Raw genomic sequence first — 25769 nt, 5'->3', positions numbered from 1 at the left:
GGGGACCACCTGAATTTAGGCGTTTGATTGTTCCCTCCTCTGATTTCTGAGTGTCTCGAGCAGGGCCACAACTCCAGGGGTGGTGCTCCTGGCATCTGGTAGGTGGGACCAGGGACTCCGCTAACCACCCTCCAGTGCTCTGGACGGCCCCACAACAGAATTATCTGGCCCAAATAGTGCTGAGGGCTGAGCAACTCTGGTCTATATAGACATTTGGATATAAGTTTGGCTATAAATTAAATTTTGGCAAAATTTGGATAATTTTTATAATCTGACCTTTCACATAGTAATACCATGCCCATTTTTCCATGTCCATAAAAATTCAAAATTTTCAGGGGTGCCTGGGTGGCTCAGTTGGTTAAGTGCCCAACTCTTGATTTCAACTCAGGTCATAATCTCAGGGTCATAAGATTGAGCCCCATATCCGGCTCCGTGCTGGGCGTGGAGCCTGTGTAAGATTCTCTCCCTCTCTCTCTGCCCCTCCCCACTTGTGCCCTCTCTCTCAAAAAACAAAAAACAAAAAATAAAAATTTCCATGAAACGGTGGACTGTGTCATACTGTGTTTAGCTGCTCTCCGTTGTTGGAAAGTTAGGTTGCTTTCTTGTAGAAAGATAGTATTATTACAAATATTTGTAACCTGCATTTTTGTCTATTGTCCCATTATTTTCTTAGGATGAATCCTGAAATGAGATTGCTTAGTAGAAAGGAATAGGAAGGCATCATTAGCTGATACTCACACCAGCAGAACAGGAGCACGCCTGTTTGCCTACAACCTCACTAGCACTGGGCTTTCCCACCTGTTGGAATCTGCAGTGTTTTTGTGGCGCCCAGGTCTGGCCAGACTCCATATTCAGGGGTGGCCTGGCTAGGATGGGGTGGAGGTCCTGGCCCTATGTCTGTTGGGGACATTGGGCACCTGTTAGGGCAGAATTCTCATTATACCTCTTGTTACCAGGGATTCTCATCATCTTTGTTTACCGCAGGCTCCAGACACATCAGTCAGGCCGCGGCCAAAGTTGACGTCGAATTTGATTATGATGGGCCCCTGATGAAGACTGAAGTCCCTGGGCCTCGCTCTCGGGTGAGCTGAGCACACTTGAGTGGTGTTCTTAAGAACGGAATGAAAGGCGTCCATGAGGCAAGAACACAGTGACGCTTGGAGACCGGCGTCCTTAGCTGCTTTCAGAGAGTTTACCGCTAGAGATCCGGGTCATTAAACTAGCCCATCCTGCCATAACAAGTGAAAGAGGCCTTCTCAGAGGAGAGGTATCCGTTGTCTGTTGTCACAGTAATGCTGTGTAACGATCACAGGGTCCCAGTAGCATACAGATGGCTTATGCATCAGGGGTTAACTGGGAGTTAGCTAGGCAGCTCTGTTGAGCCCATCTACATGCCTGGGGGATGACTGGCCACTGGCTGATCTAGGCTGAGCTTGTCTTAGTCACTGCAGTGACTTGGCTCTGCTCCATGTGTCTCTCTCATCCTCCGGCAAGCTGGGCTGGGCTTGTCCTCATGGCAATGGCAGAGGAGAGCACATAATGGGTCTCTTTAAGATCTAGGCCCCACGTTGGTCTACCATCACTCCTACCTCATTCTCTTGGCCAGAGGAAGTCAGATGGCTTGCTCTGAGTCCAGAGTGAAGGTCTGGGGCAGAACACCCAGCCAAGGTGAAAGAACATGGCAATGCTAGATGGCACAGAGCAGGGACAGCAAAGGCCCTTGATCTTGACCTTGAAGGATAAAAAGGAAGAGTTCACCAAAGGAGTGTGTTATTCTGTTGTAGACAAGGAGAATGGAATGTGGAGAGGCATGTAGGGTGACTGAACATGGCATACGAGACACTCTGGGTGGCCCCGAATCCCTGGGCTGGATGTTACTGTGTGAGACGGAAGAGGCACAAGATGAGTCTGATGAGGGAGGGTCACGCCTCTCCTCAAAGATGCCACACAAACCTGCATATTACACATTTCAGGGGGGAGGGGTGGATTTTCATTTCACAGTGGCAAAGTACCTGGGATGATTTTTTTATATCCTTGTAATTAATATTAGTTTCTATTGTTATGTGGAAATATATAATTTCATGACACTAGTTGCTGAAGTTGATTCTACGTTGGATTATTTTTAGAGATTTAATCTGTGTAGTAGTAAACCAACTAGTTCCCAATTCACAATTTATAATTCCCAGTTTCTATATAGACTTGGACAGGTGGTTTTTGGAGTGCTCACATTATAATGACACATGGTTCTTTGATGTGCAAGTTTATGTTTTCAGTTGATTTTATTTTTTCGAACAGGGTGTTAAAGCCTCTTTTTCCCTAGTGGAAAGGGAACCAGGGTGCCTGTGTGGCTCAGTCCCTTAAGCGTTCGACTCTTGAGCTCAGCTCAGGACTTGATCTCAAGGTCACTGGCTGTGGACCCTACTTTAAAATAAAAGGAACCTATGCTTTTACGAGCACTATTACATAAACACCTTTAGCTTAAACATTTTTGTTGAATATTTTATTTGACTTTATTGTTATCCTTCTAAGTTTCTAAATCTCTGTTGCACTGGTAATATAACTGGCAGGAATAGTTTCTGCCAACCATTGGTATGAAGCAATTTTTAAATAATTATAATATTGCTAACTAATTAACTATGAAGTTATTGGCATAAGGGTGGGGGGAAGCCCCAGGACTTGGGAAGACATGAAAGACTTGAAGCTTCTTCGTTCGGCAAGAGTGTGTCCTTGCCGTAACGCTTTTGCTCTTCTTGCCTGCAGGAGTTAATGAAACAGCTGAATATAATTCAGGTAAGTGAGCATGAGCTAACATTCCCTCCACTCCTCCTCCGTTACGACTTCACTGAGGGACGCAAACATTAGGCGGGGCCAGCTCTTTAAAAAAAAAAAAAAAAAAAAAGCAAATGTCTTAGTTCTAAACCTTCCCCCCTCCCCAAATTTCCCTTATGATTTCTTTTTTTGACTTATTTGTTATTTATGTGTTATTTAGTTTCCACATTTTGGGGAACTCCCTAAATTTCTTTCTGTTACTGATTTCCAGTTTCATTCTTTTGGGGATGGGAAACATACTTTGCGTGATTTCAGTCCTTTTAAATTTTACTGAGGCTTTTGTATGGTCTATCCTGGGAAACGTTCCGCATGCACTTAAGGAGAATTTGTGCTCTACCACTGTGGGGTGGAGCGTTTTGTAAGTGTTTGTGGGATCTGTTGCTTTGGAGCATTGTTCAAGTCTTACTTCCTTGTTAATCTTCTACCCGGTGGTTCTATCCACTATTGAAAGCCACTATTAGAGCTGCAGCTCTTCTCTTATATTTTTCTTCAGTTATGCCCATTTTTGCTTTATGTACTTTGGGGCTCTTATATCAGGTGCTTACATGTTTATAATTGTATCTTTTTAGTGGACTTCACCTCTAGAAACATTTTTGTTTGTTTTACAGTTGACTTTGCCCAATTAATATAAAGCATTTCAGTGTTCTTAGGATTGCTGTTAAGAATCATGTATTTTTTCCATCGTTTTTCCTACAACCTATTTGTATTCTTGAACTGAAAGTATGTCTCATGGAGACAGCATCTTTTTATCCAGTCTGATAGTTTCTAATTTTTTGTTTGGGTTGTTTAATGCACAGTTAATCTTATTATTGATATTCTTATATCTTCCATTTTACTCCTTGTTCTCTATATGTCTCCTATACACACACACACACACACACATATATATATATATATTTTTTTTTTTTTTTTGCTTTAAGTGGGTATCTTTTAGTGGGCCACTTTCATTTCTTTCATAATTACTACACATTTTTTAGTTTTCCTCATGGTTGCTCTAAGGCTTACCGTCGTCTTAACATCAGAATCTTCTTCAGATTTATTTCTGAACCTTTTGTTGTTGTGATATATAAAATACATACATAAAAATTCATAAAATACAAATTTCAGCTTAGGAAACTGCTATAGAGCAAGCCATACATGTAAGCACCCACAGATACCCTCTGTGTGACCATAGAATGGGCAGGACATGGTTTACTTCTCCTTCTTTCCCCGAAAGATGGAGAATCTAGGAGATTGTAGTGACCCTGAATCAGTCTCTGCTTTCCCCAAGAATGCAGAGGCTGTGCACTTTTTCTGCAATTATGAGGAGAGCCGAGGCAATTACCTGGTCGATGTGGATGGCAACCGGATGCTGGACCTGTACTCCCAGATTTCCTCTGTCCCCATAGGTAAGAGCTGGGAAATCTGCCCTCATATGTGGGACCTTCTCTCTCGTTAGTCATGGTGATCCAGACTTTAATGCTCCTTCCAGTACCCACATCCCTGTGTACTGCCAGACACTTCCCTTAAGGGCAGAGAAAAGCAGCAAGTAATTAGTAGGGGTTCTGTTATAGGAACTTTACGTATCTTTTCTTCTCTCATTGACTCTTACTTGAAACCCCACAGAGTGAGTAGGTATGAACACCCCCATTTTGTAGATAGATAAGCAAAACTCAGAGAGGTGACGTGGCTTGCAGAGGAAGCATGGCCAGAACGTGGGCTCAGGTCTGTGGGACCCTAGCCTTTAATGTCAGCTGCCTTAGGTTCGGTCTCGTAGAAGAGCCTGAGGCAGGGGTTCTGTGCAAGTTGCTTTTCACGGACACACTCTCGGGAGACAGAGGAGACAGGGAAAGGCTAAGAAGGATGAGGTCTTAGCCAGAGACTAGCCATAGCCTGATCCCACAGGGGGCTCTGAGGTATGGCTTGCACCCCAGAGTTGGTCTCAGACAGCATCAAAGAGGCTGGCCTTTTTGGACACCAGTGCCAGTCAGTCATTGCCTCTCAGTTGCCATCAGGAAGGACATGGCTCACCTGTTGGGCAAAGGACCAGGGCAGTTTTCTAGAGAAAGAGATGACTGGAGCTGTTACCGCCCCCCCCCCCCAGGCAGCTGGGAGAGGGGTGGCCTGCCCAGTCAAGGTGAGCAGTGGGGTCACCAGTAGTGTGTGCCTCACCACGCTTACCTCTGGGACATACAGAGTGTGGCTCACTGCTGGAGGAGGTCACTGAGGACAGTGGGATGGATAGGGCTGACTCAGACATGCAGGTCACTGCTGCACTCAGTGGCCTGTGGGCTGAGCATCTCGTCTAGTGAAGCCCGTCCCTTTGTGCACGATGCCAGTCCCTATTTATTTCCCATTAAGATGCAATTAGACAGTAAGGTGACTCATTCCTTTTGGGAAGCCCATCATTCAGACACACTGGCTTCTGAAGACATTTTGGATTCTTTGATTTACACAACGCCATCCACATTCCGGGTGGGAGTGAAAGGGCCAGGTCTGGAGTTCTTAGGGTCAAATTCTACCTCTACCATGTAACCGCCAGAGGCCACAGGCCCTTCTCTTCCCAGCTAACTCCCTGTCCTCCCGCCCCCAGGCCCCTCAGTTCTCATCCCCTGCCAGCTAACAAATATGTGGGGGTGTGGGGGATCAGGCCAGCAGAAGTTGAGAAAGCACAGGGAGTTCGGACAGTTCTTCTCTGGGCGCCTTTTCTCCCTTATCTGTAGTCTTTGAGATGACTTTTTCTAACTGGTAACTGCTGAGAATTTGCCACAGGCCTGGCATATTACACACCTTATTCACTATCCCATTAGACCTCCACCACAGTCCTGTAACTGCTGGTCTTACAATGTCACCTCCAGCTTACCCATGGGGGCCGGGTTTCAAGACGTCACAGAGTTTGTCCCGCATGTCCAGGGAGTCCAAGGATTTGAAGCAAAGGCCCTCTGCCTCCTAAGCTTACTGGTGTGACGGCAGCCTCACAGACGGCTGCCCGGTCCTGCCCTGGCCTGCAGGGCAGAGTCCCACAGCGTTAAAAGCCCGGGCGTGGATTTCTCTGATCAGAGGGACCAGCTTTGCTCTCGTCTCTCCCTCTGAAGTCGATGAGACAAGCCACATCTGTGGTTTAATAAGATTTTCCTGAACTGGCTTATCTACTGAGGCAGCAAAGTAATAAACACCCAGGCAGCATGATAAAGAACCTGAGCCGAAAGACCTCTGGCTAAAATGCAGTTGGAAAAAACCCACAGAGTGCTCCTTCCTTGAGTAACGAGCACCCTGCAGCCTTGGGCCCAACATGCCTGCGAGTAGGGTGAGAGGGCGGGGAGGCTACTCACAGCTCTGTCCCCTTGGACCCCCAGATAACCACCCCCAACACACACACACCAGCCCACCCTCCTCCAAGCAGGCGGTGAAACCACAAGGTTCTTCTAGTCCGTTCACTCTTCGATGCTGCAGAGGAGGACGTCTCCCCAGGGTGGCACCAGGGTCTCACCAGCCCTCTGAACTTGCTAGCCTCCCGCAGAGCCAAGCGGGCCCCAGGCCCTGAGCCTTAGGTGGACCTCTCACCACAGTGGTACAAGTCTCCCTTCCAAGTGAGTGCATTTAAGGGCTCCTGGCTGGCTCAGCCTGTGGAGCATGGGACCCTCGATCTCAGGGTTGTAGGTTCAAGCCCCACGTTGGGTGTAGAGATTACTTTAAAAAAATAAAATCTAAAAAAAAAAAAAAAGTGCATTTAAACTGAAAATGAATTGTCTTAACAAAAATAGACAAGTTATGCGTGGTAAAAATTCCGATAGTCGGAGACCAGGAATTTCCTTCCAGGTCTGTTTCCTGCGCCAAGATCCACCGGCTGGTCTCTCTCTCCTGTAGCAGTGCTGGGCTCCCGCCTATGTCGCTGGATCTCCACGTCATTCATTCGTTCAGCTACTCTCTACTGAGGGCAGTACTTGGCCACTGCCGCGGAGGGGCTTCCTATCTGGGCTTCTGACCTCTGTGGTCCCCACAGACTTGGCCTTCCCCGGGGAGTCATTGCCAGGATCGGGGACGATGAACAGAAATCAGAAGTACAGGCCTCGAACCCGGGACACTCTGGCTCCGGGTTCTGTGTGGCGTCCTCCCTCCTCTGTGATAAAAGACCCCCCTGCCTGAGCATCTGCTGTGCACGGGGGGCTTTCTGTTCGTTATGGCCCCTGATGGGTGTCGGTTTGCTTTCAAGCCGGGAGACACAGTTAAATGTCCGTGCATTGCTCATTGTACGCGTGTGTAGGGTGAATTCATAGAAGACCAGTTGCTGAGTCCAAGGGTATCCTAGGCCCTATCCTGCAACCTCAGGCTCAGCTTGGACAGTCGATGCAGTGAAACTCTGGGGCGCGGCCCGCATGAAGGAGTGGGGGGCGTGGGTCACGAGGTGCAGGCCACACCATTCGCTTGCTCAGTCCCTGAGCAAACGTGTGTTATGACTGGACCCCAGTGGCCCCGGGGAGGGAGGTGAGCACTGCATCTGCAGTTTGTCACACTGGCCTGGGGGACCACTCCCAGCCCTGGTGCTGAATTGGGCCTTCACCTTGCATTCATTGTCCCATCTGTGTGACTAGCCCAGTAGGGCTCAGACCCGAGCCTCAGGATCAGCTAGGGAATTTGGAAAGATCTCTGGCAGCAACCCAAGTGATCCTGAGCCCAGAGATCTGGGAGGGCCCCAGGAATGGATCTTGTCTGCCAGGGACAACAAAGCCCTTTGTGAAGGGAGTGGCAGGTTGGAAAGGAAGTGGGGGTGGCTGTGGGGGGGGGACCCTGGGCACCGTGCAGGCCTCCAACTGTGCCCTCTCTCCCCAGGCTACAGCCACCCTGCTCTCCTGAAGCTGATCCAACAACCTGAAAACGCGGTGAGTCCCCGGTGACGCAGTGTTCGTGGTGATCCTGAGTGTCACTGGGCAGCCTTCCTTTGGAAACAGCCCATTCATTCATTCATCCTTCATTCATTCATTCATTCCACAAATATTTATTGAGTATATACTGTACGCTAGGCACCTGAAATGCCTTGGTGAGCGAAACCACAGAGCCCCGCTCCCACATAAGCGTTGGATTGCATCCATATTAAGTGCCACAGAATGAGGCAAGCAGTACTGTCGGCACGAAACAATGATGCTGGCAATAGTGGTCGACATTTCTCGAGTGTGAAATGTGTGCCAAACACTGCGTTCAGCACTTCACAGCTGCAGTGTTGGCAAGTCTATGAGGCCGGGCCCGCTGTCATCCCCATCCTACGGATGAGGACACTGAGGCACAGAGAGGTTAAGTATTTGTCCAAGGTTGCACAGCTGGAGGAGATGCTGGGGAAAAAATGCACAGGGCCTGGGCTTTTCGGGGACTGAGGGGGCCGAGGGTCAGGGAAGCCTTCCAGGGCAGTGACTGAAGGAGAAGCAGGTGCCACCAGGGCCCCCGCAGGGAGAAGGGGGTGGGAGGGAGAGCAGCTATGAGGACGAGGAGTGAAAGAGGACAGGTGGCCAGAGCCCAGCCGCAGGGACCTGACAGCATGCAGACTTGGGGACTGCGCAGGCCGGATGTCAGTCTCAGCACCGGTGCTGGCTGGAGAGGCACTTCTCTGCCGGGAGGCTGGCCTGGGCACCGTAGGACGTTCAGAGACACTGCCGGCCTCCCCGCTCCATGCCAGGAGCGTCCCGGTCTTCAGTTGTGAGACCCAAACGTGCCCACAGACACTGCCACGTGGGCCCCGGCGGGTAGAGGCGCCCCAGATTATCTCCTTAATTGTTCCCGCCGTGGTCCAATGAGAATGCCGCCACGTTGCCTATTGCTGCTGTGGCCAGTTACCACCAGCTTCAAGGCTGACAACAACACCTGTGTATCGTGGCACAGATTTTGTGGCCTGGAATCTGGCGGGCTCAGCTAGGGTCTCACAAAGCAGACATCAGCTCTTAGCTTCGGCCTGGGGGGCAGGATCTGCTTTTGCTCCTTCGGGTTGTTGGTACCTCATTCTTGGGGCTTTCGTGCAGTCCTTCTGTCCTCAACCCAGCCATGGCCGGGCCAGTTCTCTCTCTGCTTGCCTTCTGTTTCTGCTCTTAACAAAGGGCTCATGTGGTTGCATTTAGCCCGCCTGGAAAATCCAGAATGATCTCCCTATCTAAGCAGATCCAGAACCTTAATCTCGTCCCTTTTGCCTCATGATGCCTTCCCGCTGCGGGATGGGAGGAGGGTGTGGCATCGTCTTGGAGGCCAAGGTAGCACCTACGATACCCCTGCCGTAGGCTTCCCTGTACCGTGCAGACGTCTGTGCTTTCCTCGTGCCCGGGGGAGGAGGCTTCCCACGCGCCGCTGAGAACGCGTGACTTGCGCCTGCCCCCGCAGCATCCCCCCGGCCCGGCGCTAACTCCCCTCCCGCCTAACGGCACAGGTGTGCTTTCCCACTCTGTACGGACGTACGTGGGGTCTTGCAGTGTGTGTCTTCATCGTGCCTGACTTGTTTCCCTCCAAGTCCGGCTGCGGGTTCGTCCTTGTGTGTAGCCACAGGTCGGCCGTGTCCAGGGTTTTATCGCCGTCCCCCGTGTGCGTGCGCTGCAATGAACAGGCCGTCCTGCGGCGGCTCGGCCGTCGGATCGATCCCCCTGAAGAAGCCAGGAACATTGGAGCACGTTTGCCTCGCGGCCGGCCACCGCGGGCGTGGCCCTGCTGCCGGCCCGTCCCTCCCAACAGCGGCGTGTGAGTTCCGGTTGCTCCACGTCCTCACCCACACCCAGTGTCCCTGCTCAGTGACACCGGGAGTGTGACTTCCAAAGAGAGATCTAAGCCAGGCCAAGGAGGAGGGGCGGGCAGGCGCGTTGGGAACCGACTCCCGGGGCTTGAGGTCTTGTCTCTTTTAACCCAGAGTTGAAGGTAACAGGAAGGAAGTGCATGTCCCCCCCCTTAGAGAGGCTCTGCCCCACGGGCAGGGGCTCCGGGACCCGTCCACCCCTGCTTGTCGCCAAACTCCAGGGCCCCTGGAGCAGAAATGGGCGGCCCCTGAAGGTGCCTGGCAAGCCCATTTGGGAGGCTCCACGCGGATGTTTACAGTCAGAGCCTGGCTTTGTTTCGAAACGTTGTGCGGATCCCAGATGCCTCGGCAGTTGGTGCTGAAAAAAATGTGTCAACAAACATGTCACACACATTTGCGGTGTCAGCTGCCTCCGGAGGCAGAATCATCCCTGAAAACACGTGATTTCAGGGGATGCCCTGCCCCCACCTATCTCTGCCGGGAACCCAGGAGACTTGGCTTCATCCTCCCTTCTTTCCACCCACTTTTTGCGTCTCACCCCTCACCCTGTCAGGACCAACCCCGGCCTTGCATGTCCCCAGCAGCCCCTCTCCACCAGCCCCCCACCCCAGCAGGCCCACGCTCACCTCCTCCAAGCTGTGCCCTGCACTGAACTCTTTCCCACACCCCCTGCCTCTGGGCTGCACCCCAGTTCCCTTACTTCAGATGCAAGCCCTTGGTGGTCTGACTCCTGCTTCTTTAGCCTTATTTCTTGACTTTTGTTCAATCATCAGTTACTGATTGAATCCCTCCTGCATGCTGGGCGCTGTTCTGGGTGCTGGTGAGGTCCTGGTCTGCGTCCGTCTGGACCTCAGTCTGTGCTGACATTGCCCTGCAGAAGTCTGGGTTCGGCCAAGTGAAAGGAGCCCCCGGCACAGTCTTAGAGAAGTGGCAACTGCCATTGGCTCAGCCTGGGTGGGGAAGCAGGGAGGACACCTGGGGCACCAGGGTGGGGGGCCACTGGCTGACATGCTGGGTCTTCAAGTTCTTGGCTGCAAATGCACTCAGCTGGTGACTATGCTCCTTTGCCCATCAAGGGCAGGTTCCTACCATGTCGTTGAAGTCCTACGAAGGGGCCAATCCACCCCTTTGTACCCTAACCACATCACTCTCAAATTCCAATAGCATTACTTCATGTGGCAGCAGAAAACAAAGCCATGGCCCCTGGATCCACTTTCTGGGTTCCAGTTCCAACTTCTACGTCACCATGGCCATGGTCAGTGCACAGTCATTGCACTGAGTAATGGGAGCGACACCTGGGAGTGCTGAGCTGCTGAGCGCAGACACATCCCTCCGCCGTGACCCCCGGGCCTGTCTGCCTGACGGATCTTCTCGACTGAGCTGCTGCCGCATTGCACGCTCAGCAGTCTCACTGGCCCCTTGCAGGCACCAAGGTGGATAAGGACTCTGAAGACCAGAGAGGTTTAGCTTGTGCCTCAGGTTGCACAGCCGCTTAAACCAAAGCCCATTCTGTTCACACCGCACTTACGACCGCTGAGTCTGACAGCAAGGTTCTAGAAACCTATCTTCATTTGATTCTGCTACCCGGTGTCCCAGATAATCTTCTGTTCTTAATGTCACGCTTTGTGGAACAAGAACACCACCCCCACATCCTCCCTGGTCCCAGATAGGCAGTCAAGCGGCTGTCCCCTCCGTGAGCCGCTCCCCCCCACTACCAGCTATGGCAGCTCGCCTCAACCCTGATCTCACCATGTGCTTGATTTCTTAGGAGCCCCATGAACAGCTCAGAGCTAAAAGAAAATGCCCCTCAAAGAGCATTACAGGCCAGCCCAGGTCTCTGGGTTGCGCCATGCAAACTTGTATCCTGTATTAACATTTTGGGGTGGAGTCTGCCTGCAGTTTCTGGCAAAGGATGGAAGCCTGATCTGAGTTGTGCTTCTGCCCCTTCCTGTCTGTGTGATTTGCAGCAGGTTGCTTGACCCCTCTGGTCCTCAGTTTTCCCAACCCTACAGTGAGGAGGGTTAACATCCCCCGCTACTTGCCCTAGACTCACCCACATTCTCACAAAGCAGGAAAAATAACAGGAAAAAAAAATAATAACGGAATCTGTCCCTATTTCTGGCAGTCCAGGCTGAATCCCGAGGCCACCAGGAGGCCTCCCTCTCCAGCGATGGTGCCATGTGGATTCGCACTGAGATTATGGCACTGATGATGTCTGAGAGAGGAACCTGAGAGTCCCCAAGCCCCGTCATTCCCCCCGCTTTTAACTAGGCGATGCGACCGCACACTAGCTTCAGATGTACAGAAGAGGTGGAGACAGCGCTCCCCTGCCTTTCACCGCGTTCTCCCAGTGCCAACACCTCCCTCCCTCCCTGTAGCGCCACATCAAACGCAGAAGTTAACATGGGCACGTTACGTAGTGCGGACCTCGTTCAGAGTCCCCTGCTTTCCCCAATAATGTCCCTATTTTGCTCCCAGGATCCCATCTAGGACGCCACATTGCACCCCAATCCCTTTTCAAAACCCAAATCCACCTCCAGGCAACCTTGCTGTTTCCCCATTGTGCAGGCCCTCCCTGGACCCTTCCCCACCCCTGCCCAGGGCACTCTGGACTTCCAGGGGGAGCGGGCTCTAGGCTTCCTCCATCCGAGCACACAGCCTCATCCCGCGTGATCGAAACTTCTCCCATGGTCGGCGTCTTTCCAGAATGAAATGCTCTCCTTTATCCTCACTTTAAAGCAAGTCTCTGCAGACCAGCTTGTGGGGAGATTTGGGACCCTTGCCCTGGCATGTGTCTCCAACCCCGTTGCATGGCAGCTAGTGGGCACACCTGTGTTTCGAAGCCATCAGGCAGAGAGGGGCTGGTTCTCTTCAAGAAGGCAGCCCCCTGAGTGTGCGGCTGTCCCTTAGACCAGAGGCTGTTTTAAGAGAATTTAAAAGTCCAGACACAGGACACTTTGGCGCCCAGATACTTCCCCAGCCCATGTGCAGTCCGTCCCGCCCCAGCCCCTGGTAACCGTGTGCTGCCGTGTATCCCCCTGGTTTTGCCTTTTCCAGAATGTCCTATGGAGGGGACCATGTGGTGCGTACCTCCCTGATTCTGGGGTCCCTCGCTCAGCACGGTCACTTTGAGACTCTTCCGTGTCCCTCCATGTTAGGGCGCGTGTCGGTAGATGGTTCCTTCTAGGGCTGAGCGGATTCCCATGGCGTGCAGGTATCACTCGACTTTCCCTACCACAGCCGAGGGACGTGTTGGTCCTTTCCAGGTTTTGGCAAATAAACATAAAAGCCACCGAACACATGCACGTACGCTCACGTCTTCGTGTGGACGTGCACTTCCGTTTCACTTAGGTAAATACCTAGGAGGGGCTGCCGGTTGACGGCGCGCGTGTGTTTTCAGCATTGTAGGAAAGGGCCACGCTGCACCCGGGTACGTTCCCACCAGCTGTGAACGAGGGTCCTAGTGGCTCTGCGCCCTTGCCCAGCACTCGCTAGTGTCCGCTCTGTTTTTTAGCCATGATGATGGGTGGGTTTTAAAAATCATAATGATGGTTAATTATAAAATTATGATTTAATTATAATTCACAGGAAGTTAGCAAAAAATAGTATGCAGTGTACCTCCTCCCGGCTTCCCCCAATGGTAGCATCTTCTAGAACTACAGTGCAGTATTACAACCAGGAAATATGACGGTATCTTTTTACACCTAGAGTGATCCTAGTGGATTTCTCCCGAAGTGGGCCGTTCCCAGCACCTAGCGAACACCGATCCAAACACACCCTCTGTGAGAAGCTCTCAGTTGGTCTCTGGTCGGTAGAGAGCAGGGTCAGGGCTGAGAAGTCACTGGCTGTCTCCTGCCTTTTTGCAGACCACATTCATTAACAGACCTGCCCTTGGAATCCTTCCTCCGGAGAACTTCGTGGAGAAGCTGCGGGAGTCCTTGCTCTCGGTGAGTTCTCGGGAACTGCCCACCCCTGCTGGGACCTGCCTCTGGCTTCCAGCCCCGCTGGGGGGCGGTTCCATCTCTTTCAGGGGGTACCAGCAGCGGGAGGAAAGGATCGAGAGCCACCCCCTTTGAGGATGGGGTGTGTCTACTTCAGTCTTGCTCTTATGCTGGTTTTTCTCATGAGGAGCATTTTCAATTTTCCTTTTAAAGAAAAGAAGGGATCCCTTGTGTGCCTGAAAAAGGAAGCAGGGGAAATTAATATTTGTTCAGAGTTTTGCCTGTTGTTCACCTCTCCCTGACATTTCAGTTTTAATAGTTACAACAATTAAAGACATTCTTTTTTTTCTAAAGATTTTATTTATTTATTTGACACAGAGAGAGAGAGACCACAAGCAGGGAGAGAGAGGCTCCCCACTGAGCAGAGAGCCTGATGCAGGGCTCGATCCCAGGACCCTGAGATCATGACCTGAGCCGAAGGCAGAGGCTTAACCTACTGAGCTACCCAGGCGCCCCAATTAAAGTCATTCTGAAGCTCAGCTTCCCACTTATAAAATGTGGGCATCTAAGGGGATGGCGGGTGCACTGGGTAGGCTGATCTGGGCTTTTCTTTGTGGCTTTTTCCTCCCTGCCCTCCAGCTTCCAAGCTTTCCTGTTCCCTTTCTCCCAGTCCTGCTAAGCTTGGGACGTTCCTGGATCCCTCCCAGCACCCCACGGCCCCCAGTGCCCAGCGTGGGCCCCTGCGGAGGCTCAGCACCAGCTAGGGCCAGTGGGAATCTATGGAGCCAAGGCCACAACTGTTTCTCTCCCTGCAGGTGGCTCCCAAAGGGATGTCCCAGCTTATCACCATGTCCTGCGGCTCCTGCTCCAACGAAAATGCCTTTAAGACAATCTTCATGTGGTACCGGGTGAGGTTTGGGGCATGAGCATTTGCACGCGTGTGCATGCACACCCACGCGTGCACACACAGGCTCCCCAGTCTCCAGCCACACACTCACCCCTTGTCCATCTGTGCCTCCCACCTGGCCGGAGTACTGACCGCCAATGCCCACGGTTAAAATCAGGAGAGGGCCACTGCCTGGACAGGGCTTCCCAAGCATCCCACGGGGGGTGGGGGGTGGGGAGACCAACTTACCCCATGTCACCACGCCGGTTTTCCTTCGCATCCCATACCCGATCTCAGCAGCTCTCCGGCGTTGCTGGCAGCACAGTGACGCTCCTGTGTGCTCCGCCCTCGTGCTGCTGCAAGCTCAATGCAGTCTCCGCGCTAGTGCAGAGGGGCCAGTCAGCCTATGTGATCAGCCGGGAGAAAGCCCTTGCTAGGGACCCGACCGAACGTGGGTCTGCTACAACGGGGAAGGCCCTCCTTCCCCGGAGAGTATCTGAGATTTGTCTGTTGTGTGTTGTCAGAACAAGGAGAGGGGTCAGACGGGTTTCTCCAAAGAGGAGCTGGAGACGTGCATGATTAACCAGGTGAGCACAGCGCGCCCTCCTGCCCCGCCCTCCGGCTCCTGCGGCTCACACACCCTGGCCCTCTCGGGGAGGAGGCATCCCACGCAGCTCGGCGCCTGTAACAGAGTCCCACACGCAGACTAGGTAGCTTACACAACAGAGTATGTGCCCCCAGTTCAGGAGGCTGGAGTCCAAGGTCAAGGTCAGTTCCATTCCCTGGGCTAGGCCCTCTGCATGGCCTGTGGACGGTGCCTTCTCACCATGTCCTCACATGTCCAGGAGAGAGCAGGCACTCTGGGATCTCTTCCTCTAAGGGCACCGACCCCATCACCAGGGCCCAACCCTATGATCTCATCCGACCCTGATCACCTCCCAGAGGTCCTTCCTCCAAACACCATCACATTTCGGGGAGGGGGGGTAAGGGTTTCCACATGGATATCTGGGAGGGACACAGACATCACATCCCTACCGAGGGGTTCCCAAGCATTCCCACTCCCTGGTCCATTCCTCTGGTGTCAAGACTGAATGGCGCCCTTCCTGACCGGCACACATCAGTTTCCCAGGACAGAATTCGACTGTCTGAGGAGCCTTTAATATATTCACCAGAATCATCCAAAATGTCAGCACAGATGCACATACAAGGGAGTTCACCCCATTGGAGGTTGTAGTCTTGATAACCAGGAGAGATTGAGAACCAGCTATATAGATGGGGAAGGGGGAATGGAACCCTAGTGGTCCACAGAGGTGCCAAGGAGGCCAATGTCAGAGGTGAGGGGTGAGCATAGGGGCACAGGGAAAACCAGGGGGGTAGATCGCAAGCTCCCAGCCAGCTTCAACCAGAGCAGGCCTGTCCTCCCCCATTCAGTGACTTAGACAGAAGTGTCTGCTGCTCTTACAAAAAACAAAAAACAAAAAAACAGGAGCCGCTGAATTCAATGATCCCCTGCATACGTCCACAAGATTCTGCAGAAACAGTCACGAAGGGTTTCTCTCGGCCTGGAGACACACATGCTGTAATTTAGTGAGAACAGTGGAAGGTAAATTGCACAGACCCTGTGCTGTCAACCATGTAAGTAAATACACAGGAGATTACTGGAAGAAATCCCGCTAATATGTTTACAGTGGGTTGCCTCTGGGTGGTAAGATTGTTTTTAATTTCTTTTCATGCTTCCTTAAATTTTCCTCCCCTAATCCACCTCTTTCTCTGTGTTCACACAAACCTCCATAAACTTAAGCACTTCCTTTTTCCTTCTGGCCGTCTTTATAATAAACAGTGGGTCATGCCTCCCCCCCTTCTCACCTGACCCCCATGGACATCCTGTTCCGTCACAGTTGTAGGTCCTATTGCTGATGTTTCGTGGCGGCATCAGGGGACAATTAAGGAGAGTGACAGGAAGGGTATTCCAGAGTTTGGGGGACAGGGAAGGAGGGTTAGTGCTCTTCCCCGGGGCTGTCAGGGACCCCGAGAAGATCAGCCAGCCCGAGAAAATGTGATATGAGCCTCTCAGCAACTCTGGGTTTCCAGTAGTCTGCCTAAAGCAGCTGGAAATGCATCTGGCCTGGTTGGAAATGAGGCCACTGTGCCATCTGCATGGGAGTTCCTGCGTCCCTCCTGAACACGGGGCAGCCTCCTCATAGGAAGAGGCTGCCACTCTGGCCCCAGTCTGCAGACCCCTTCCAAAGGCCCAGAGACTTGCAGTGAGATGCCCTGCCCAGCCTTGTATCCTGGGAGATGTCTGGCCCACCAGAGCAGTGGAAGCCAGAGCAGTCTGGTCACAGTATGAGCTCAAAACTCATAAGCCCCAGCAGCCTAAAGCAGGTGGTGGGCCCTGGGGCAACGTGTCCGCCCAGCCTTTAGGCCTTAGCCACCTGCTGTGGCCACGGGAGGAAAATGGGCGCAGATGATGCAGAACTTGTAAGAAGCCAGAAGTTTAGATAGTTACGCGAAATCTCTTGATTGAAAACATTTTCACTTGAATGTCTGTGGGCCAGGTGTAGACCTTGGGACTCAGTCTTCACTTGGTCCTGAGAGCGGACTCGGGTTCTTCTGATAGACATGTGTGTTCTTCTGGGCTCGCGGGGCCAACAGTACGATCCCCCGCCCTAAGACTGTGACTGACCACCACTGTTTTCTGGTCCTAGGCCCCCGGCTGCCCCGAGTACAGCATCCTCTCGTTCATGGGCGCGTTCCACGGGAGGACCATGGGTAAGGAGGGCCTGTGTGAGCCCCTGGTGGCAGTTAGACTACGATTAACAGCAGCAGCCACAGTGACAGTCGCCTTAGATCCCACCTTGGCCGTTTTCACGTAGCATCTCACCAACTCCACGCTGTTCTCTGCAGAGCAGGGGCTGTTAGTCCCACTTTGCCGATGTGGAGATCAGGGCCCAGCAAGGAAGGAACATGCCAGGGTCCGACAGTGGCACAGCTGGGATTCAAACCCTGATTCTGTGCCTTCAAAGCCTGTGCTGAATCTGCTGTGAATCAGGAAAGAAAGCGTGCATGCGTACACGCCCACACGCGCGCGCGCGCGCGCGCGCACACACACACACACACACACAGGTTCTGCTTCAGCATCAGGGTACCACAGGAACTCCAGGCAGCAGGCCTCCCTGGGGGTTGGAAGACATGGCCTGAATTGCCCGTGATCTGCTTTTTCGAAGACTGTTCCTCCTCCTTCCCCAAGCCCAACCGCCTTGTGTTTTGCTGGCCTAGGATGCTTAGCGACCACGCACTCCAAAGCTATTCACAAGATCGACATCCCTTCCTTCGACTGGCCCATTGCACCGTTCCCACGGCTGAAATACCCTTTGGAAGATTTTGTGAAAGAGAACCAGCAGGAAGAAGCCCGCTGTCTCGAAGAGGTAACACCGCCCCGTCTCCTTCCCCTCGGGGAGGGGCACTCAGAGTTTGTCTGGGACCTGCGTGGCGGTCCCTGGGAGGGGTGTGGGGACAGAGAGGCCTTGTGACCCACATGTTCCGCACCGGGAAAAGGAACGGGACACCTTGATTTTGCCTCCTGGCATCCATCACCCTGTTTCCGGTACTGATTTCTGGTACCATTTAAGTTTCTTTGGGGGTAAGCTTCGCTGACTCGGGAACAAGAGAGGCTTCATGAGGATACAGGGCAGCCCACGGAAAAAGTGGACGCCTAGGACCCTGTTGTCTACCACTTTTCCGCCCGCTCCAAGTCCTAGGGCTGCTCTGGGGTTGCAGTGAGGGGTAGGGGAGGGACAGCCCTGATGCCGCGCCTCTGCCGTCACCAGCAGCCCTCCTTCCATCTGTTCTGCATCTTACGTGCCGTGTTAGGCTATGGAAGGAGTCTTTGCTGGGGAAAAGACACTGGAAAGTCTTCCTGCTTGGAATCTGAGCTCAAATGAGGCTGGTTTGAGGCAGCTGTGCCCCTTAGACTGTCATCCTTTTCGATCAGTTAATAATTAACATGGACTGCGTGCAAAGCAAGGTGCTAGGTGCTAGGTACTTTGTGGTAAAGAAGAGAGATGGGAATGGAGTCTAGTACAGCCCCATGCACCAGAAATATTTAGCTACATATGTAATGGGAGTTTTTCTAGAAATCACCATTTTTTAAACAAATTCGTATCTGAGATTCTTCACAGAAAGGACTCTCCTACCAGTATCATGCTAACGATACAGTGGCCGTAGCATCGTACTTGCGGCGGGGGCAGCAACTCCTTCCCATTCGCCGGGCCTGTGCTGGGTGGTCTCATTCAGTCCCTCTGTGGCCCGAGTCCTCAGTTTCTCCCCCGCAGGTGCTAGCACCAGGCCCAAGTAGGGCGCATCCCCGCCCACATGAGCGGCTCTGAATGGCTGCCGCCATCTTCGCCGGAAGTACACGTGAACACGTGTCGGGCATCACTTCCGGGGGAAGGGGAGACCACCTGCCCATCCTAGGAGGTTGCCCTACTAGGCACCCATTGTTGGGAATGCAGGTAGAGGATCTGATTGTGAAATACCGGAAAAAGAAGAAGACGGTGGCCGGGATCATCGTGGAGCCCATCCAGTCAGAGGGCGGAGACAACCACGCGTCTGACGACTTCTTCCGGAAGCTGAGAGACATCTCCAGGAAGGTCAGTGCATGGGGTGGGGGCTGGTCGGGGCCATGGGCCCTCTCCAGCTGGTTTTCCAGAGCAAAGGGTTAGCTCTGGAGGCCTCGAGCATGTCTAGATGGTCTGAGGCTGCCTGATAGCCTCGCAGGTAGGGGCATTGGAGGCAGGGGCTAGGTTGGGAGTTTGTCCCTAAAATCTCACTGCAGAACCAGCCTCCACCGTGCCACGTTAGTCAGGGACTTGCCCAATCCAGGGATGCCTGGGAAGGCCTCAGCTTCCTGTTCTCTCTACAGACCCCACCTCATCTCTCAGCCCAGTGTGATCCACACTCCACAGACGCAAAGCGAGCAGACTCGAGACTAATATCCTGTGTTTACTTTAATACCGCGTGCACGTGCAGCTGGCATATCCAGCCAGTAAGACAGGAGCTGCTCTAAACACATACGCAGTAACTGGCGGTCGGGCTGGCGAGTGGAACCGGCAAACAGGACAGCTAGAGCCTGGGAGGCATGACTGGGCCTCTCTGCTGGGACTGCCAGCCCGCGGAGGAAGTCCGCTGACTCACTTGGGGCCTGAAGCTGAATCCAGTGTCACTGGGAGTGGGTTCAGGGCGTACTCGATGTTACGGTCCTGTTCTAGCTCAGCAGTAACTGAGGACAGGTTCAGGTCCAGCTCCGATGCACCTGCTTGGCCCAGGAGCAGGGGCCTGGTTCACAAACCAGAAAGCGGTGCGTCTCTGGCTGGATGGATGCTGGTCGAGGTGGTGGGTGTTGATTTGCTCCTTCTCTCCCATCTCCGCCAGCACGGCTGTGCATTCTTGGTGGACGAGGTCCAGACGGGAGGGGGCTGCACAGGCAAGTTCTGGGCCCACGAGCACTGGGGCTTGGCCGACCCTGCAGACGTGATGACCTTCAGCAAGAAGATGATGACTGGGGGCTTCTTCCACAAGGAGGAGTTCAGGCCCAATGCTGTGAGTAGCCACCAACCCTGGCTCCCCATCACTCCTTTCTCCAAACCAGGAGCTGAGTGGACACCTACCAGGTCACATAGGGCCCCTGACACCCACTTCTTACTAGTGTAATTAACCAGTGGTTATGATCACTCAGCTCTGTGCGGGGCAACTTCCTCACAGCCCACTGTCAGTCTCCTGATCTCCGTGTGCCCGTATGATAATATTGTTAATAGCTGCTGCTTTGAACTGAGCATGTGCTCTGTGCCTGGCCCCATTCTAAGTACTTCTCATGTCCTTTTAATCCTTAAAACAATCTAACCAAGTAGGTGTTATTTTTCTCTCCTATTTTGCCAACGAAAAATCAAGCATGGAGAGGTTAATTAAACTGTCCAAGGTCACACAGCCTGTTAAGTGACAAAGCCAGGATTCAAATGAGGAGCCCATGCTCTAAACCAGTACATTGTACTGCCAGATATACATAGGGGTCCTCATACATACACACATACACACACATAGTCATCAGGGGCCCGGGATCTTTTCTTCCACTATTCCTGCATGTGCTTTCCACTCTCAAGATTGCCTTATGATCCAAAATCACTGCTGGAGCTCCAGCCATCACGTATCAGTTCTAGGCAGTAGGAAGGAAAAAGGAGGAAAGGACAAAGTGGCCCCCTTCTTGTCTTAATAAAGCAGCCTTCCCAGAAATCCCACAACATTTCTGTTTCTAACACTTTGACTAAGATCTGGTGACATGTCCGCTCCTGTCTCCAAGGGAGGCTAGGAAGTGTGTTTTAGTTAGCTGCACTAACACCTGAATAATTCATGGAGGAGTAAATCGGTGATCATTGTAAGTCAGACTGCCACCAATCCACTCCTGACTCCCCACCTGTATTTTCCAGGATAAATCACTTAACCTTTCAGAACCTTGACTCCTCTTCTGGAAAATGAGGATTATAGTGGTTAAGGGCCAACTGTCATGGTTGCCCCAGGACTGAGGGATTGTCTAGGGCATGGACCGACTTGGTCTCCCTAACAGTAGCAGCTGTTTCAGTGAGATGATGTGCGTTACCCTATCAAGCCTTGGTAGATGCTCGTTGGTCAGTGCGTGGGGTGGGGGCTGGTCGGGGCCATGGGCCCTCTCCAGCTGGTTTTCCAGAGCAAAGGGTTAGCTCTGGAGGCCTCGAGCATGTCCAGCTGGTCTGAGGCTGCCTGATAGCCTCGCAGGTAGGGGCATTGGAGGCAGGGGCTAGGTTGGGAGTTTGGTCTAGTTTCTCTCCTCCCAAGATGGACACGTGTCTGAAGGAAGTGGGGCCCCTCCAGGGTGTGCTTGTGTATGAACCCTTCCAACACCCTGGGCCTCATTCCAGCCATACCGGATCTTCAACACCTGGCTGGGGGACCCGTCCAAGAACCTGCTGCTGGCCGAGGTCATCAACATCATCAAGCGGGAGGACCTGCTGAACAACGCAGCACATGCTGGGAAGGCCCTGCTCACGGGGCTGCTGGACCTCCAGGTACCCCTCGCGCTCCCCCGTCCATGGCTCCCCGCCCTCCAGGGCACCATCCGAGCTCTCTGTTTCTGTAGGGTCCGTCCCTCCCCCACTCCCCGTCCCTGGCTCTCTTAGGTTCAGGCATCCGTCCTCTGGGAAGCCTCGCAAACACACCCCACTCACACTCCCCCGGACACGTCACCTCGTCCCTTGTTGCTACTGTCCTCTCACACGTACCACTCCACAGTAGCACTAACGGGACAAGCCACAGAAGTGATTTTAAACGTTCTAGTAAACAGACGGACAGTAAAAAGGAAGGAGGCAAAGTTAGCAATAATGTGTCTTACTTAACCCATCACGTCCGCACGATGATTTCAGCCTGCCGTCAGTACAGAAAACAGTCACTGTGGGATGTTGTATTCTCTAAGACTTGGAAACCCGGCCCAGACCTTCCACGGACAGCGTGTCTCCACTTGCACTTGCCACATCTCAGGCCACACGTGGCTGCCGCGTGGGACGACACAGCTCTTGGTTATCATTGCTTGCCTTTTTCTGTCATGCTCCCTGCCCGACACCCTCCCCCCACTTAGCACGCGCGCACACACGCACGTGCACGGGACTCTCCCAGATGGGGCAGGGCCGGTGGGAGCACAGCCCGCTCAGGAGCTGGAGGTCAGCTGACCCTCCCTGGTTGACGGTCACAAAGAGCCCTTCCGCTGGGAGCTGGAGGGTCCAGTTGCCTGTGACATGAGCAGAACCACCAAGGGGAGATGGTAAGGAGGGTGGAGAGTGGGGGTCGGTCAGTTGTGGTAACAGCCTGCATTATTGAGCGCCTGCTGCGTGCCCGGCCTGGAACAGGGGCTCTTAGACACCCGCGGGGTGAAGTCCAGCAGCGGTGAGTGTAGCCACCATTACTACCCGAGTTTTACAGGTGAGGGAACTGAGGCATGGAGGGGCTGTTGGCTTGTCCAAAGTGAGACAGCTTCCATATGACACCCGTGGGGCTGGAACCTGATGCTGGAGGACTTCAAAGTCCATGTTCTAGGGGCGCCCAGGAGGCCCAGACGCTCAAGAGGTAAAGTGTGGCTGTCAGAGCAGCTGAGACCCTCCAGCCAGGCAGCAGGTGCCTGAACAAGCAGAGGAAGTGCTGCAGGGACTTCCGAGCCTCAGTTTCCCCACCTGTGGAGACCCACTGGGTCCTCCTCTGCTGGTGGACCATGCATGTAAGTGCCTGGCGCCCATGTGGGCCCTTATTAACACCAGAATGTGGCTTTATCTCCTCTTTGCACCAATGAGGTGACACTCGCCCCTCGGCTCTGCCCCGCTGCCCTGCGATTATGTTTTTTTAACATTTATTGATTTACTTATTTGTTCGACAGGGAGAAAGAGAGCACGAACGCACACATGTGGGGTGGTGGGGCAGAGGGTTAGGGAGAATCGATCCCACGACCCTGGGATCATGACCCGAGCTCAAACCAAGAGTCGGATGCTTAACTGACAGAGCCACCAGGCGCCCCCGCCCTGAGGTGATTTGCGGTCGCACGCCCTGTTGATTGTCCTTCCGCATGATGCAGTGGGGAAGAACCGAGGTCTTCCGTGCCCAGTGACTCCGGAGCTTCCTCGGGCTGCTGGAACAAATGGCCACAAGCTGGGTGGTTTAAAACAAGAACTGGTTCTCTTACTGTTCTGGAGACCAGAAGTCTGAAACCTGTAAGACAGCAGCACATGTAGTGATTCTTTACGAAGGCGCAGAGGGGGCATCCACCCCACACCTCTCCCGGCTTCTGGTGGCGCCCGGCGATCCTGGGCGTCCTCTGGCTGGTGGGTGCACACTCCGGCCTCTGCCTCTGTTCTTCCCGCCTCTGTTGTTGCCCACGTCTCTGTCCGGATCTCCCTCCTGTAACAAGGCCGATTCCTGGAGTTAGGGCCCCCCTAATCCAGCGTGATCTCCTCTTAACTGCATCAGCAAAGACTCTACTTCAAAGTGAGGTCCCGTTCACAGGTTCCAGGTGGACGTGACTTTGGGGAGGGGAGCACCGTTCGACCCAGCACCCAGTCTCAGAGCCTGGAATGAGATGAGCTTCCTCTCCTACCAGAATCACAGCTTTTCTGGAAGTTCTGATAAGGACGGCTGACGTCCTCTGAGCACCTGCTGAGTGCCCATCTTGGGTCACTAAATTCCCACCACGGCCTGTGGGGGACGAGAGCATTTACATCCTTGTTTATAGAAGAGGAAACGGAGGCATGGGCCACTTACAGGGTGCTTCAGGAGAGAGAGGCAGATCGGGTTTTGGACTCGGGACTGGATGTGTACAGAGCCAGAGCCCATAACACCGCAGCCGTCCTGCTGGAGCTGCAGAGGCCGGAAGGCCAGACCTGGGGGGCACGTGGGACGCCGCAGTGACGGCCCGGCTGCTGCCTGGGTGATGGGCTTTGACGTGGCCTCCCCCCTACCCATTGCAGGCCCGGTACCCCCAGTTCATCAGCAGAGTGAGAGGACGAGGCACCTTTTGCTCCTTTGACACTCCCGATGAAACCATACGGAATAAACTCATTTTAATGGCCAGAAACAAAGGTAAGTGAGCAGGACTGGAAGCTGGACTACATCAGGGATCCGGGTCACCTGGGGACGGTGCACCGTGGGGCACAAGGTGGCAGAGGGCTCAAGGGGCTGAAAACAGTCTGAGTGCTCTTTCTGAAAAGAAGGGCCAGTGGCCAGTGGGATTTCCTTATTTATTCACTCGATAGACATTCACTGAGAAGGTGAGTTACACAACAAAGGAGACAACTGAGATGATGAAGGAGCTAGACCATCGGGGCCCTTCCTCCAAGGAGCTCACGGTCTAGCATGCAGGGAACACGTGAGACGGCTTTTCGTAAACCATCGGTTGCAGTTCTGCATCCTAGGAAGGAGGAAAAGGGGCTAAGGATGGAAGAGTGGTGGGGGGGAGTGTCAGACCAGGAAATCAGGGGAGGCTTCCTCGAGGAAGAGGCATTTTACCTCAAGTCTAGCCAGGGAGCCAGGGCTGGCCAGGGGAAGGTGGGGAAGGGCATTTAGGCACAGGGAGGGACGTGTGCAGGATGGAGCCCACAGAGACAGAGAAGCCCCTGGAACGGGTGTGAGGAGGGGCCACGGGGCACACGTCACGTGGGCCTGCAGAGCCCGTTGTAGAGTCTCAGCTTCTTCCTGAGCTATGGGAAGCCATGGCTGAGGCGCAGTGGGGTCAGAGTGTGCGATCGGAGGCCCTAAGATGGGTCAAGCGTAGACACGGCCCCTTCACTGCTCCCTCCCAGAATTCCTGAGGGGCAGGGGTAACTCGCCTCCTCTTTAAGAAGAGAAAGCTGAGTTTCGGGGGCACGACGAGACCTTGACCAGGACACCCAGCTAGTCAGTGCTGAAGACGCCCTTTAAAATCAGCAGGTCCAGCCCTCCGTGGTGACAGCTCTGCCCCTCGCACCCGCTGCCGGCCTCCCTGCACTCCGTCATTTCCCTGTTTGCTTCTTTCCTTCCTGACCCTACCACGAGTTTCTGGAAGGCAGGCCTCAGCTGGCCTGGTTCGGGGGCAGCAGAGCAGGCATTCGAGGTAGAAGGGAAGGTGGGAGGGAGAGAGAGAACTGCCGGCAGGCTAGGAGGAAGGACAGACGGAAGCTGGACGGAAGGAAGGTTCACTCAGCCCCCTCCCAGCGGCCACGGCGCGGCTCTGTACCCAGGCCGCTGACTCCCCTCCTGCCTCTGCTTTCAGGCGTGGTGTTGGGAGGCTGCGGGGACAAATCCATCCGATTCCGCCCCACTCTGGTCTTCAGGGATCACCACGCGCACCTGTTCCTCAATATTTTCAGCGACATCTTAGCAGACTTCAAGTAAAGAAGCCATTTCCACTACGCTCTGAGAAAGCCCCGATCTCAACTGTTGTCAAATTGATTAGTTTGCCTAATTCATGTTTTCACTTAAAGTATCAGAGGCGAATGCGTAAACGGAAGGGTTCTTTGTGGGGAGGGGATGTTTGTGGTGGCTTCGGGGGGAGGGGGCGGGCGGGAGGGGCTGGTTTTGATTTTCCTCCCTGCAGAGCCAATGACACACGTGGGTCTGAGCCCAGAAAGTCTGCGTGAGCCCTGGACATCGTCTTCGGCAGGGCCATGAGGGTCCTGGCCATATATGTGCCCACCTTGACCCCAACAGTTTCTCTGGAAGCCAGGCAAAGGAATGACAGCTGCTCCCGGGACTGGTGGCGGGGACTTCTGGGTTCCGGTCCCTCTCGAGTGCCATATTGCGTGATCAAGGATGCAGGCCCCCTTCG

At 53.5% G+C, this 25769-nt stretch overlaps 1 protein-coding gene across 1 annotated transcript in view; it reads left to right on the top strand.

Moving 5' to 3' along the window:
* The window catches only part of LOC116862830 (4-aminobutyrate aminotransferase, mitochondrial), a 33940-nt gene extending 8494 nt beyond the window's left edge, over positions 1–25446 (top strand). The window contains exons 2-15 of the mRNA XM_032850260.1: positions 985–1082; positions 2761–2790; positions 4100–4217; positions 7639–7688; positions 13438–13518; positions 14328–14420; positions 14923–14985; positions 17107–17170; positions 17678–17826; positions 18913–19050; positions 19832–19999; positions 21349–21495; positions 23935–24046; positions 25215–25446. Of these exons, the coding sequence (XP_032706151.1) occupies positions 985–1082; positions 2761–2790; positions 4100–4217; positions 7639–7688; positions 13438–13518; positions 14328–14420; positions 14923–14985; positions 17107–17170; positions 17678–17826; positions 18913–19050; positions 19832–19999; positions 21349–21495; positions 23935–24046; positions 25215–25336 (1433 nt within the window). The 3' untranslated portion in view covers positions 25337–25446. The remainder of the gene's footprint in view (positions 1–984; positions 1083–2760; positions 2791–4099; positions 4218–7638; positions 7689–13437; positions 13519–14327; positions 14421–14922; positions 14986–17106; positions 17171–17677; positions 17827–18912; positions 19051–19831; positions 20000–21348; positions 21496–23934; positions 24047–25214) is intronic.
* The last annotated feature ends 323 nt before the right edge of the window (positions 25447–25769 follow it).

This window comes from Lontra canadensis, unplaced genomic scaffold (genome assembly GCF_010015895.1).
Source record: "Lontra canadensis isolate GAN:19392208 unplaced genomic scaffold, GSC_riverotter_1.0 scaffold349, whole genome shotgun sequence".
Classification (NCBI taxonomy): domain Eukaryota; kingdom Metazoa; phylum Chordata; class Mammalia; order Carnivora; family Mustelidae; genus Lontra; species Lontra canadensis.
The sequence above is the reverse complement of the archived record's forward strand: the minus strand, read 5'-3'. Positions and strand labels throughout refer to the sequence as shown.